This window comes from Macrobrachium rosenbergii, chromosome 23 (genome assembly GCF_040412425.1).
Source record: "Macrobrachium rosenbergii isolate ZJJX-2024 chromosome 23, ASM4041242v1, whole genome shotgun sequence".
Lineage (NCBI taxonomy): Eukaryota > Metazoa > Arthropoda > Malacostraca > Decapoda > Palaemonidae > Macrobrachium > Macrobrachium rosenbergii.
In genome coordinates this window covers 50272587-50289477 of record NC_089763.1, presented here as the reverse complement: position 1 = coordinate 50289477, position 16891 = coordinate 50272587, and the positions used below count along the sequence as shown (strand labels likewise).

Genomic DNA, 16891 nt, shown 5'->3' with positions numbered 1-16891 from the left:
ATTTAGGATGAACTCTAAACACCAATTTGAGTGTCTCTCTCTCTCTCTCTCTCTCTCTCTCTCTCTCTCTCTCTCTCTCTCTCTCTCTCTCTCTCTCTCTCTCTCTCTCTCTTGCGTTAAAGCAAGTTACCGCGAGTGGTGTGTCATTTTTTTAACCATAATAGAATGAACTTTTGAATAAAATGCTAAACAACTTTAAGCTTTCAACTAAAAAAAGGGAAAATCTTTCAGAATCATATAAAGAAAACTAAGATAAAGATTCATAAACAAAACACAAGAACGGTCAAAGCAATTTAACAATTACAGCAAGATAATACATTTGTGTTTACACACATCACGTAAGTCCCGGAAAATTCTTCCCAACTTAGCTTGCACAGAGAGAGAGAGAGAGAGAGAGAGAGAGAGAGAGAGAGAGAGAGAGAGAGAGAGAGAGAGAGATAACCTCCTTGTTTATTCTCAGACGTAAGACATCCGGGATCTAATATATCGCACTCTCACCGACTCTCTCTTATGGATGACTGAATTTACGCCAAGTATGATATAGTAAATTTTCAAACGCATGGTAGCGCACAATAATAATAATAATAATAATAATAATAATAATAATAATAATAATAATAACAATAATAATAATAATAATAATAATAATAATAATAATAATAATAATAATAATAATAATAATAATAATAAACAAAAGTTTACTCGGATAAAAGCATCGCAAAAATGGCCTTTATGTAAAAAATATTCCTTGCCTCTCTTGTGAAACAGGTACCACTTCACTGACAATGGCAAATACTTCTCACATCGCTTCCGCATGAAAATATTTCTCACTGGTTGAAAAAGGTAGTGAAGAAAGAGAGAACAACATCCCAGTGTGTACTGAAATTCTTTCGACTAAAGCCTAAGCTCCGGGTTTGTTATATTTCATGTGATGTCACGCGGTCACAATGGAGGACTCTCCTTTCAAATAACATAAAACACGTGTGACGTGATGTTATTCAAACAACACAGCCACGGATTCAGTTGCATGAACTTACGGAGGTCATTTGTTCAATGTACATGTAAATGTTAAAATATACACACCATACTTGTAAAACATGCATGCCAATATCGCATAACATGGGCCGATGTAATACAATGGACACAAATTCTGAAATCACTACATGAAAAAGTTCAACATGGAAGTACTACACATTTGCTAAATGATCAATTCATCAATTCGAAAACTGAGAGAAAAAAAAAACAATAACATACCGGAAGTCCACTCTATAAAAGAAAAAACAAAAAGGAAATGAAAAATCACCAGGTTGTCAATCATAGGTTTTTCATAACAAATTCCTCCGAACCCTAGCGTTATTGATATAATAGAGAGGGGGAAACGGTAATTGAATAAATGGGCGTCCAGGTTAGGGAAATCCACTCTCACTCTCATGCTCTCTATCTCTTAGTAAGAGCGAGCGTACGCAAAACAACCAGACACACACATTATATATATATATAATATATATATATATATATATATATATATATATATATATATATATATATATATATATATATATATATATATACATATATATATATATAAAGCACATATATATATATATATATATATATATATATATATATATATATATATATATATATATATATATATATATATATATATATATATGAATATGAATGTCTTTTACTGTAATAACACAGTGTAATATGAATATAAGAAGGCCCATAAAACACTATTTGAACGTTGCAACCATATATTTCGAGCACTTCCTTCTGTGCTCCTGTTCACTGGTAAAATATGGACAGATGCTTTGTATATATATCCTGTAACATTTCATCTAACCATATTTTACCAGTGAACGGGGGCACAGAAGGAAGTGCTCGAAATATATGGTTGCAAATGTTCAAATAGTGTTTTATGGGCCTCTATATATATATATATGTGTGTATATATATATATATATATATATATATATATATATATATATATATATATATATATATATATATATATATATATATATATATACACATATATACATATACAGTATACACATGCATATAAGTACATATATATCCAAATCATATGAACAGGAGATTCCTCAAAGAAAATGTAATGCAGTAACATGCACTCCAACAAAAGTTTGAGCTAGAACCCTACCATACCAGCTATGATTAGTTTGATACACTTAAGTTTTCCTGTTCATAAATATTCTGCTTATGGAAACAAAATTAAATGAAAGCTGCGAATGTGTTCTCTCCAAACACAGATTGAGAAACGACCTCAGTTCTGTTTGCTTTGAAGAATGACCTTATGTCATAACTTAAAACCCCAGGCATTTACGTAATCATCCCCCAGGCCCGCTATGAGAACACTAAAATTTCTTTATAACGATGGTTATGATGATGGAATGGTAGGACGTGTTTTATAACACGGAAATCTAAATTGTGCCTTAAAATGTATCATATTCTATAAGACACAACAACAGGAAATCACATCTCTGATAAAACCCAAATTTGTTTGTGAAACAGCATTGTTTTGCCCCCTCCCCGCCAAAAAAAAAAGCGCAAACTCAGCGGAAATTAAATTTGGTTTTAAATACAATTCAAGTTGTTCAAATTCCCGGTCACGTCAGCTAACAACTCTCTCCTGGGCCGTGACACATTAGTTATCTCCCATTAATGACACATTAATGACTTCCCCTTAATTAGACATTAATTACTCCCCTTAATTACACTGCAGTCTTGGTCATGATATCATATCTCTTCATTCATCCCGACCGAAATGAAAATATTTCACGTAAATTCTCATCAACTAATTTTAAAACGACATAAGTAACTAAAAACAATTTTTTTCATAATATTTTGTCTGATAATCTATACCACACAAATTAAACTAACCAAATAAATAAAAAGAACAGAATTTCAACCGAGTTGATTTGTAAACAGTACTGACAGTAAATAAGGGCAGAGTAATTTTTTCATAATATTTTGTCTGAAAATTTTTAACACACAAACTAAACTTTACTCAAAAACACAACTTTCAAGAATAACCCTCACAAATAGTTTCTCTTATTTTAAACACGATAGCCCCTGGGCATAGCATAGTAAGCTACTCTCAAAAGTCATAAAAATGGAAAAAGAAAAAATTAAAATCCTTCAATTTCTGTATATAAACTATCATTTTGGGATGGAGAAATAACGAAATCTGGGATCGCAAGCCGAAAAGATGTTATGATCTCATAACCCAATTAGCAATTAACCAACGTGCATCATGCAAACATAATAACAGTTTAATGTCTTATGCATTAATGTAGTTATATGGTAAATTCGCGTATCGTCAGAAGTTCAAACACAGCAAGAGTAAGTGAAGAGAAGAAAATAAACTCGAAAATATATCCTGTTCATAATTTTACAAAAAGCTATCAAGTTAGATAGTGAGATCTATTTCAAGCACATCATCGCCATTAGCAATATTTGCTCTATATGATATGATGCAGTTAAGTGAGCAAGTATGGTGTACTGAAACTGTTAATGTTGTGTAAGTGCCTTGGTTACACTGCAAATACCTGTAATCCCTGTAATCTATGTAAAACCAATATCTAAACTTGAAACCTCACTCAAGTCAACAAACAAATTAAGCCACAAATTACATTTCGCAAAATCGTTGATTTTGCACAACGGAAAATATACTGATATGAAAGAGATGTATGACAAATGAAAAGCGCTGACACTGAATAAACTCACAATTAATGATGACGTAACTGATAATTAAAACCTCATATTCACTCGTATTGATACAAAAACAAGTACAAAATGCTCCGAAGTTTCTTCGGCGCAGTCGAGTTTTATGTCAGGTGGTGGTCTCAGCCACGGCCCATGAAACTCAACCACGGTTCAGTGGTGGCATGCATTGTTGGCACTTCTAGGCGTGCCAGGCACACGATCCATGGCTAACCTTAACCTTATATAAAATAAAAACTGCTGATGCTAGAGGGCTGCAATTTGGTATGTTTGATGATTGGAGGGTGGATGATCAATATACCAATTTGCAACCCTCTAGCCTGAGTAGTTTTTAAGATCTGAGGGCGGACAGAAAAAGTGCGGACGGACAGACTAAGCCTTCTCATCAGTTTTCCTTTACAGCAAACTAAAACTGGACTACGATGCTCTTACGTTTAACAATGATAATCCCACAGACAGCGAAAGTATATAGGCAATAATCCGTGAAAGAAGAACGATTAAGTTTCAGATAGCTTAATGTAGTAATTCTGTTTTAACAAACAAGCCACAAAACATCTCAATGTACAACATTCACGGTAAAACAATGCCATTTTGGACAAGGAAAACTCTGTATTACTAATGTTGAAAGGAAATTTCTAGGACTTAGGTCAGCAGGCCCGTAAAAGAAAAATCTTTCATCCTAAAACTATAGCAAAAACTAACCAATATTTATGGACTTCGATATGGATCAGTGATATTTTTATGCATTATACATTTGGTTGAATGTATCTCGCAGTCAAGAATGAAGAAAAAGAAAATATAATTGTATTCAGAATCTATGAGGAAACAAACATCTTTCCCATATATAACAATCAAGACAAGAAACTTCAAAACACACAATACTTTAAAAGAGACGAGTTCCCCATGAACAAAATCCCAATGAGAAATATAATAAGTGAAAAACGCTTGCATTAAAAATTCAGTCTTATGAAATTAAAGTAAAATATCTTAATACCAAAGAAAATCGAGAAAGATATCTCGCTCATCACAACGCACAAGACAATCAAAAAAGGAGACCCGGCCATCAGTATCGATCACGAAATTCGAGAAAGACGGATCTTGCATTCAAAAAATCACATGACGTAGAAATCGCTCATCCATCAAGTGTAGGCAAGGAAATGACATCACCGACGGGATTGGAAAGGGGGCAGGAGAACGTCAGCCTTTAAAATTCAGGGAAACTTTATGACATACACAGTCTGAAGTGCTTCTAAAACCACAAAATCCAAGATGGGAAAATGAGCAGCAACATAAAGAATAAAATAATCTCCCTTGTGACAGCATCAAGTATTTCAGGGGTAAAACAGAAAATGACATCACAGTGAGCAATAATAGCCATGACATCACTGGCACAGGTGCCAGCCTATCAGTGGCACCTGCCCAGGAGGCAATGAATTGGAGCTAATCCTCTTTTGCCTAACTGCAGTCTGTACCATCACAGAGGAGAACTAAGCGTTCGCTGTGAAAGACACTTGGTAACAAAGATCAGTAAAATAGCAATGATCTTTAGCTAAAAGATTCGTGCCATAGCCGATAATCTTAAAATAATTACTCAGTAAGGAAAGATTAAAAAATCATAGGTTTACTGATATGAAAGGGACATAATTTAGGTTTGTCACATGTGCTTTACTATTAAAAGCGGCAAAAATTTCGCGGAGTAAAATCTGATAAAAATCTTCCATTATTTTCACTTCGTTTATATCACCTATGCTCCGGAACAGGTGCTTGTCTCAACAAACTCAACTACTAGAATTGTACTACCTTGTGTGTGTGTGTGTGTGTGTGTGTGTGTGTGTGTGTGTGTGTGTGTGTGTGTGTGTGTGTGTGTGTGTGTGTGTGTGTGTGGCGCGTATAATCATATATTGTTCGTACACAAAGAGAACGCAGGGAGATTCATACAGAAGAAACGTATTTTATACAAGTTATCAAAGTATAGGCTAGGTTATCTGAGATTTCTTACCATGCGAAAATAAAGTTACCCAGTGTATACACACAAACACACATATATACGGTAGTATACATATAGCATACATAATAAACACACTAGAAACAAACATTCGGATACATTCCCTGCCTACAATAACCCCCAACTCTGCCTAACACGAAAGGAATCTGTGTCCTCACGAAATCTGTCCGTTTATTCCACTAAACCCCAATAAATTTCGAGAGGTACTTTTTCTCCTGAAGGCAGCGAAAGTTTATGGTCGTCCGAGCTGCGAGGCCCTGCCAAACAGAAGAGAGTTTACGTCCCTTCGAGATAAGGTGAGGAATCGGGACCTGTTTTGGTGTCTCGTTAATTCCGATCTTGTCGCATGCGGAAGGACGACCTGCTATTCAGTTGCTAGGAAGGGGGGACGACTTGCTATTCAATTGCTCTGAAGGGAAGACAACTTGCTATTCAACTGCTTTAAAGGGAGGACGTTTTACTATTCAATTGCTCTAAAGGGAGGACGGCTTGCTATTCAATTGCTCTGAAGGGAAGACGACTTGCTATTCAGTTGCTCTAAAGGGAGGACGACTTGCTATTCAACTACTCTGAAGGGAGGGCGACTTGCTATTCAACTGCTCTGAAGGGAAGACGACTTGCTATTCAGTTGCTCTGAAGGGAGGACGACTTGCTATTCAACTACTCTGAAGGGAGGGCGTCTTGCTATTCAATTGCTCTGAAGGGAGAACGACTTGCTATTTATTGCCACAAAACATATCATGTACAGGAAGGATGCTCTCCTCTCTGTCAATTCACTAAAACTCAATGTGACAAATACAGACACATTCTGTCCCCTTTAAACCCGAACTGGAATCTGTCTCTTCACTCTGTAAAAAATAACATGACACAGGAAGTCTATGATAACATAATGTCATAAAAATGGATCTACTTATGATTCTTTCACAAAAGCCAGAGAGAGAGAGAGAGAGAGAGAGAGAGAGAGAGAGAGAGAGAGAGAGAGAGAGAAAGAGAGAGAGAGAGAGAGAGAATCACAGCAACCTTTGACCCCCCAAAAAACGCTTTCGTGTCCATGAACATTGTTTTCCTTCATTTCTCAACAATTACGATTAAATGCATCTTGTATATAAAGAAATGAACCGACAAGAAAATAATTGTAGGAAATTTTCACGGGGGTCAAAACAGGGGGAACCAACTGTTGTTCCTCGCATCAAGGCCGTGACGTGAAAAAGGGCGCAGGTGAGAATGAGGATGAGAATGAAGGCGAGAGAGGATTCAGTAACAAATAAACACACTGACAGACAAAAAAGATGGGTATGTTGGCAGGCGCGCGCGCGCACACACGCACACACACAGAGAGAGAGAGAGAGAGAGAGAGCGCATTCTCAAACACACACGTGCAACAACGCACCTTTGTGAAAGGTGTTATTTCGTAAACAACACAAATCCCAAAAGCCAATCGGCGTAACACGTAAATGTAAAAAAAAAATTAGATCTCGTCTCTCGAGAGAATTTTTGAAGGACTTCCTATCAGATTTCATTTGGTCACACTTGAGCATGTTAGGACCCTAAAAAAATAATGCACAAAATCAATAAATCAAAAGAAAATGACTCAGAAACCAATAACGTTAATGAATCTTAACCGTACCTTCATGAACATGCAAATTCTGAGAAAGCTCCAATAACGAGAACACCACAAACTCCTTCATCGATCCCGATCAAATTCCTTCATCCTTCACAGCTCGGGCAGGTGAAGGACCAAGTGAAGTATCATCCCTCTATTGGGGAATACGTCTGTCCTTGCCGCAATGGGGTTTTCCTCATGGTATCAAATGATAATTTATGTTTATATCCCAGGCTAATTTCATAGGTGGCATGACTGTATTATTACTTGTTTTTTATCTCGTAAAAACCAAATATTAAGTGTGGCAGGCGTGAATATTTTTTATCATTTTTAGTAATTAACAAGACGGTTGTATTGTTACTTTTATTTTTCAAAATATGCAAACATTTGTATGGAACAAATATCAAGGCTATTAATCAACAAAGAAAGCTTGCAAAGGATACGATGCTCAAGTATAAAACACGACAACAAGCATAAGAAAACAAAATGAATCTGAAAGGTTGATAATTATGAGGTAACTAAAATAAAAAGGCGACGTGCATAAGGCTGAGTTTCTTGGCAAACCTCCATTTTAAAAGGAATTACCTCAACATTCATAATACCGTCATTACTCACATCCCGATGTGGACACAACTCGCACATCGTTGGCGTCAATGACAAAATCACACAAAATCTAAAATTAACGAAAATGGGCATCACTCTCCTGGGTTTCAGTTTATTACTGCATCATACTGGCAACTCCACAGAAGACGTCCAATCACAAACACGACGTTTGTGCAATCGGATAAAAAACGACTAATTAAGCCGCTGTTATAAGAAGCAATGCTGTGACATTTCTCTAAACTTTTTCAAAGCAACACATTCCGTGGCCTTGTCAACCTGGCATTTGTCCATAAAACTATTACTTTAACACGTAATGAACAATTTAGAGCTTTAAAATATAACCAGTTATCTCAAACTTTGAAAAACAGGTTATTTATAACTTTAAAAGTTGCCACATTTTCTGCTCCATTACATGTTACTAAAAAACTGTCTTCCTCAGCAAAGACTCTCTCTCTCTCTCTCTCTCTCTCTCTCTCTCTCTCTCTCTCTCTCTCTCTGTGAGCATGTCATACAGGAGGTAATGTAATTTCCATGTCTTACACATGACTGGCAGGCGGTATCTCGTTTTTTTTTTTTTAAGTGACGAGAGAAAGCGAGATATGAACGTTTCCACCAACTCAGCGTGAATGAGATCTTCCACGTGTGTGCCCAATAAGAAAAAAAAATGGTCACATTGGCGATACCATACACGAATAAGCGTACCAGTGTGCAGGTATTTAAGTTATTAAAGTAAACGTACGTAAACGTAAGTGCAAGAAAAGAACTACATTCAAACACTTCGCAATGCAAGTAAATTGCAAATACAAAAAATGTATACACGACTACGTAATAACGCACGCATACACACACCCAATATATATATATATATACATATAATATATAATATATACATACACACACACATACACACATATATATATATATATATATATATATATATATATATATATATATATATATATATATATATATATATATAGATATATATATATGAGCACACACACACACACAAACAAATGTGTGTGTGAAAAATTTAGAATGATCCGTGTTAAAATGACACAATGAAACTCTAATCTGTAAGTTGATGCCATGTAACAGAATTATTTTGGTCACAGGATGCACAACTAACAATGTAATCCATATGGCCTGCCACAGGGTCATAACATATTAACTCAAAACTGAGAGAGTAAATAACGCTTATCTACGTAACATTAATTACTTTGGAAGAAAGCTACTCTACAAGCCGATAGCGTATGTCTTGACAACTATTTTTAACTTCCTCAAAGACTCTCTCTCTCTCTCTCTCTCTCTCTCTCTCTCTCTCTCTCTTGAGATATAGGTTAAGCCTTGTTTACACCTGAGTGGCATTTGGGACAAATTGTTTATGGAACCTGACCTTTAAGACCTTCCGCCTTTCAGAAATGGATACGGATTTGGCTTATTCGACATAAAATAAAGATTTATAATCTTTTCCACTTTAAAATTAGCATTTAGCCATTAGGCACATGCGCTTCCTTCGTACTTGATGAATGATTTCTTATCGGCTCCAGTGAAGATGTACGTTATTGTTATTATTATTATTATTATTATTATTATTATTATTATTATTATTATTATTATTATTATTATTATTACTGATATTTAAAAATGGTTTTTGTGAATAAATGATCTTTAAATAACCATACCATACATGGCCATACCTGCTTATTTTGTTCTTTAATTAAAGAGGAACAAACACTGTTTTAATGATGCGCGTCTAAGTAATAGACAGACTATTTCTAAAGGTCATCATTTCATTGATGTTTTTTTTCAATGCCGTTATCATTTCTTTTCCAACAGCTTTGTGGTTTGGAAGTATCATCCCGAGCATTCGGAAATGTAACAGCCTAAACCTTTATGATACCTTCGAGTTGTTGTTGTTGTTGTTGCTGGGTTATGATTTGAATGCAGTCCTAAAAGTTGAGATCTGTTAAAGTTTTATTAATTACAGGAAAGTATATTGATCAGAAATTTCCTTTGATGTTAATTCATATCTTTTTACTTGTATGTCAGCTGTTAAGTGTTTGTTGCTGGACTTATTGGTCTGGTTAAATTGCAAAATAATAATAATAATAATAATAATAATAATAATAATAATAATAATAATAATAATAATAATAATATTATTAATAATTATTAATAATAATTATTATTATTATTATTATTATTATTATTATTATTATTATTATTATTATTATTATTATTGTATTCAGTTACTAATGACCGTTTTCTTTGTGTTTACTAGTTCTAATGGTACACTAAATACTTTCAAAACATACTTCCAAATTCTACCTTCTTTCAGTGGCGTAGCTGGCATTCCATCAGTGGGGGGACCTAGGTGGGGCCAAGATATTTTTGGGAAGGCCAAAGAAAATGACACAAAACTAATGTACCAATTCGGTAACTAGTAAAATATAATATTTTCGAATGTATATATCCATGTGATTGAAGGAAATTAAAAGTATCAGTAATTAGTAAACCTGTATTTGAAATTATAGAGCTCAATTTTCAATTAAATTTCAACTCTTATCATATGCAAATGTATCAAATAATGTAAGGGTTAAAGTTTAGCTACAAAGGAATTTCAACTGGGGGGCCAGTGGGGGGATGGGCAAGCACCTAATGGGAGGGCCCGGGCCCTCTCTGGCACCCCCATAGCGACGCTACTGCCTTCTTTCCCATTTTATTTTTCCTGATTTATTACTACCATTCACCTCTCCTACAGCTGGGCGAATGGTACTAATCTTTCCCACTAGGCTATTCTAACCAATTCTTCATTTAGAGAATCAGATCAATTAAGACTGTCACCCATCAATTAATGCTCAAGAATTCGAGCGTCTCAAGGTAAATCGGGCCTATTTTTTAAAAGTCTGTTTTTCGTTGAGTTGACCTTTTTAACAGAGCCACTACTTCGAATATCACAACGAATTTTACACAGATTCTCACTCTTTCTCTCTCACTGAAGCAAACAATCACGCCAGCTAATTATATATGCATACATATAGCTGCGGATATATATTATATATATATATATATATATATATATATATATATATATATATATATATATATATATATATATATATATATATATATATATATATATATATGTGTGTGTGTGTGTGTGTGTGTGTGTGTATGTATATATATATATGTATATATATAGTATATACATATATATATATATATATATATATATATATATATATATATATATATATATATATATATATATATATATATATATATATATATATAAATGTGCGTGTGTGTGAGAGAGAGAGACTGATACAGCTAGCAGCAACTTCAACCGTGATTCCTTCCCGCTTTTTCCACAATGAAAGGACGCCTTATCAGTGACATCCTGTGCCTCCAGCCTTCCTGACCTTCATCCTACCTCCCAAGGTCGTTCGGGATGGCTGCAGGAAGAGTGGGGAAGGTGTGTGTGAATTGCCTGCACAAAATACATATATAAACGAGTGAAGAAGAGAGGAGACAATGAGCATATCAGTTATTTAAGAACGTATTACAACCTGCGTTGAAACGCAAAGCGAAAATACCTTTCAGTGACGGGTGGAAAGTGGTGAAATGCAATGTCTGAATAATCATGATATATTTTACAATTTAAATACATTTTTGAACATCGCACCATTAATAAAGGGGAAAGGGCACAACAATCGAGCATTAACCAACTGACCGTCGAGGTCTATAGCTGCGAGCATCCTAAGAACAAATAAAGTAAGAAGAAAACGAGGATAAAACAGCCATATCGCTATTAAAGTTGGCTACCTAAAAATCACGAGCACATCGGAAAAATATATTACAGATCTATATTACAACAGAAATGCTATTTCCGATTCTTAGGCTTATGCATTGCAACGAAGGTAAATTTTCACCATTCGTGACAAGCAATGTCATGGAGTGGCCGATGTAAGTACACATACAGGCAAACTATATGTACGATTACAAGGACTGACTAACTGACTTCGTTAATGTAAACCTGGCGTTGCAGCAGTAAAGGCCATAAACGTCGAATATGAATAGTTGCTTCAAGTAAATACATAGGCTAATACAAGATAAAAAATACGATTGCCACGCATCCACAAAGAGGACCAGAACTTTAATACAATACAATTTCCGAAGGGACTCTAGAAATCTGCCTTCAAAATAGTTTCATCATCCGCTCTTATCGAAAAGTCTGTTTTCAACACTTTGCTAAAGGGAAAACCCGCCTCATGGTCTACGTTCACTTATTTTTATTCAACCGCAGAGGTTAACGCCAGAGATAAAGGAAAAGAAAAAACTCATACAAATTATGAGTGAGAAAAGTCTCTCTCTCTATCTCAGCCCCCCCTACACGCCAAGGCACACACACACGTTATCTATCGTGGTATTTTCTCATATCATATATGTGTGTGTGTGTGCACATTATATATATATATATATATATATATATATATATATATATATATATATATATATATATATATATATATATATATATATTCATATGGAATTAAAAACAGGATAGCTGCATAAACATTACAGTTTCTTTTGAATCACCCTGACGACCTTCTAACCGAACAAAATGATGTACTTCCACTAAAAGGTGACCTCAAACTGTACCGTACTACACCAGTGGCAAACGTGGTAACGTGTCTGTGAGGCCTTACGATGTCTTAGAAATGACATGGAGTCTTTGTGGACTAGGATTAACGGAGCTCTTCAAAAAACTGAGATTCTATAGATCTCGCGTTTCAATAGTGACTCTTCTGTGCTCAAGCAATAACACAACTGTTTGTTTGGTAGTGTTAAAACGCTCTGGCAATGTAACTAGGGTGACTGTTATACTTTTTGAATGCATCTAAAGTGAGAGAGAGAGAGAGAGAGAGAGAGAGAGAGAGAGAGAGAGAGAGAGAGAGAGAGAGAGAGAGAGAGAGAGAGAGAGAGATGGGAATAAATCATGCACGCCCATAGGTTCTCTGTAATTTCATTTTACATCACAAGTTCTAGAGTCAGAAGGCAGCAAACAAAAAATGGATAGCAAGAACAAAATGATGAGAAGAAAGAATAGACGAAGATCGCAGTAAAAGTGGAAAAATGGAAAACAAGAAAAAAGCCAATTATGGAGGTCGAACAGAACAAAATCTGAATAATAAAGGGGAAAATATAAAAATGGACGAGAAAGAAGAAGGCAATAAATAAAAAAATATGAAATTTAAGAAACCGAATCTTCAAAGTACAGGAATGAGAACAAAATTTGAACGTCCAACACGTCACCCCTAAAACTGAACGGGAAAAAGTAAAATAAATAAATAACGGACCTTCAAGATGGGGCCACGACACTGCAGTAGCAGCAGATGGTCCAAAACGCATAACATCAAAACATTGATCTCGCGTGCCTCCTTAAAGGCACTCGTAGACTTATGGAAGAGAGAGAGAGAGAGAGAGAGAGAGAGAGAGAGAGAGAGAGAGAGAGAGAGGCATGCATCATGAGACACGAAATGACTGAAGAAGAGTTTTGATTTAATGTTTCTTTTTTTTGAGGGGAGGTTGCGTGGACAAGACAGTTAGAATGTAATGAAGTAATTATTTTGCATCAAAGAATGCTGAGTGTACAATAAATTAGAAAAAATATATACTAACATTGCAAGTGTTATACATATATATATATATATATATATATATATATATATATATATATATATAGATATATATATATATATATATTATATATATGTATAACTGAATCACGAAAATATGGAACGTGATGAATATATAGAAAAGATTTTGATTTAATGTTTCTTTTTTTTATGAGGATTAACTGAAATAACATCGCAAGGTTACGCGTGGCTCATAGCCAATGTCCAGTTAGATATGTAATGATCTTCACTGTAATTATAAAAGATGTTACCTTTTGCATCAAAGAATGCTGAGTGTACAATAAATTAGAAAAATATATACTAACACGTGTTTTCCTTGCTACTGTGGGGTATATGATTTTTTCTTATATATATATATATATATATATATATATATATATATATATATATATGTGTGTGTGTGTGTATAATCTGAATCATATAAACGAAAATATGGAAATGTCCTGGTCAAGAGGGTAATTTAAAAGTTTTCCGTGAAATGAATATATAAATTAACCCTAAACCAGGACATATCAAATAGGAAAGAAAATAATTACAGTTGTGTAGATCAACAACTCTATTGCACCCATCAACAGGAAGCTAAATAATCTTCAAAAATGAAGAAGGGTACTATGGCGAAACTGGCAAATCATGTAAAGAGGCAAAAACATCTGCAGAACACAGGCTGGACGTCGGTGCCAAACACTGGGCAGAATAGACTGGGAAAATATGAGTTTTCTGTACAGGAACACCAACAAAACATCTAGCCTTTCGACACTAGTCTGCTACAGTAGAAAAGTACAAGGAAACGAAGTCGGAAAACGGACATCTGGAACCAGGGATCAGAGAAAGACCAAGGTCAAGAGAGGGTGGAGGTCACACTAGGCGATTATAGGATTAAAAGTACCCAGCACACAGATATAAATACAGCCGGACTATGCGTTTTGCTCATTGTACGGATATGATTTGGATCAAGAAAGCTTTAACTTTTTGAATAAAAATCCATTAAATACCATCCAGTTTATGAGGTCCTTTTATAATTCTATAATGCACAGAACAATTGTGTATGATATATATATATATATATATAATTATATAATAATTAATAAAAGTGAATGTTTATTTGTTTGCACGCTAAAGAAATCCGAACCTCTTGACACACACAGGCAAAATTTTGCAAACGGCCTCTATGTCACCCCAGAAGGGTTTATAACTCAAAATCAAACCCCTACCCGTGACAGACATACAAACAGAGACAAAACAAGCGATATTTTCGTTTTTACGTCGCCTTTTCCTTCAGTGCTTTATGGGTTAATTCTCATTTTTCACCTGGCGCTCCATCTTTTCTTCCATGCGCTGTCAGACGTATGATTAACCTACAACAATAAATCCAAATCTCCTGCTACGTTAAAGGAATCGTTGCCATATATCACTACTAGTGTAAACCTAACCGTCATTACTTCTAAATATAAATCGTCTTATTCTATAAATGTACTGTTACAAAGTCTTAAATTTAATATATATTAGATCTGGCATAACAAAATGCTTTAAAAGTTTAATTTATATGTGCTCCATGCATGCGTAGTAGCAAGGCCTTGGTAGTAGCTGTCGGCTGACCCGACAAGCAAGCTGGACGGTGTTTCATTTTTTATTCGTTCAAATGCAAATTTCCTCATTAATGTTAGTTTCTTCTTCGTTTTTACCTTCGGAATTCGTTATAGCTGCTGCTTCGTGACATTACAGTGACGTATTTCGTGAAAAAGTCGGTTTAAATAAGGTCTGTAATCAATTATTGTGCAATTTGGTAACAACACTTCTACCACCATCATCAACTCCACTTCGCGATACCAAACTCACTCTCTCTCTCTCTCTCTCCCTCTCTCTCAAGGCATCACTCAAACAATTTGGAGTGAAATCTTTCTGTGAGGTTTTTAACTGTTGCAATTTTATTTGTCACTTTAATTACTCAGCTATATACATTTTAAATTGCCCTTTTAAAGGTACGTCATCAGGTCCCGTATTACGCAAAGGTGCTCTATGGGACCGCCGATCTTACTTTCACGAAAGCACTGACTTCCACCTCATTTTCTGAAATGCTCCTTACATTCGCTGTACTTTGTGGAGACCTCATATCACTACATTCGACAACAAGAATTCTGTTTATCACTGAAAGTCCTAGTAACTATATAATAAGACAAGCAACACAATCAGCAGTCAATTTCAAGTTTAAGATCCTCGAGCTTAGAACATCTGTCTATATATATATATATATATATATATATATATATATATATATATATATATATATATATATATATATATATATATATATATATATATATATATATACAACACGTATGCTGATGGACAATTAAGAATTGCTCTTCTTGTACATGGTTCCCCCATTAGACATGCAGTCAACAGCCACTCCCCTTTTCTTGTCTTAAGATGTATTTTCTTCTTCTTTATTTTTTAATTCCTTCCACTTACGCTTCTTTTACTCTGGTGGAAAGTTGGTCCAATAGTTTGTGAATTTTAATATATCTTGTTTATTTTAAATGTATAATTTTAAGTGTAAAAACATTTTCAGTTTGAGCCCTTGAAGATGTGATTATATATGAGAATTACGAAAAGTCGGGAAATAAATATGTGCAAGAAGAGCAATTTTTAATTGTCCATCAGCATACGTTATATATAACGGCTATGCCACTCCACACAAATTATTATATATATATATATATATATATATATATATATATATATATATACATACATACATACATACATACATACATACATACATACATACATACATACATACATACATACATACATACACATACATACATACATACATATATATATATATATATATATAATTATATGTATGTGGGTACGTTTATGTGTGTGGGTAGGCCTATGGGTGGGGGTGTGTGTTTGCGTGTACGTGTGTGTATAAATGTATAGGTGTTGAAATCTCATATATGCTCATGTACAGTATTATCATAAGTAATTATATATGATATGTTTATTTATATATATACTAGAAAAAAACCAAGAATATTTGCCACTACAAGTCAATCATTCTCTCTCTCTCTCCATTTTAATCAGATAAGTACCCAGATATATATATATATATATATATATATATATATATATATATATATATATATATATATATATATATATATATATATATATATATAATATATCAGTTCTCATTACATGGTAACTCACTTGTGGGGTTTA

The 16891-nt window shown here is 34.3% G+C and overlaps 1 protein-coding gene across 50 annotated transcripts in view; it reads right to left on the bottom strand.

Moving 5' to 3' along the window:
- Positions 1-16891, bottom strand: part of LOC136851609 (uncharacterized) — a 318348-nt gene that overhangs the window by 49274 nt on the left and 252183 nt on the right. The window contains exon 1 of one of the 50 annotated variants that reach the window (XM_067125958.1): positions 7383-7458. The exons of the other annotated variants lie outside the window; for them this stretch is intronic. Coding sequence (XP_066982059.1) covers positions 7383-7443 — 61 coding nt within the window. The 5' untranslated portion in view covers positions 7444-7458. Of the gene's footprint in view, positions 1-7382; positions 7459-16891 lie in introns of those variants that run through there. 50 annotated transcript variants of the gene reach the window in all.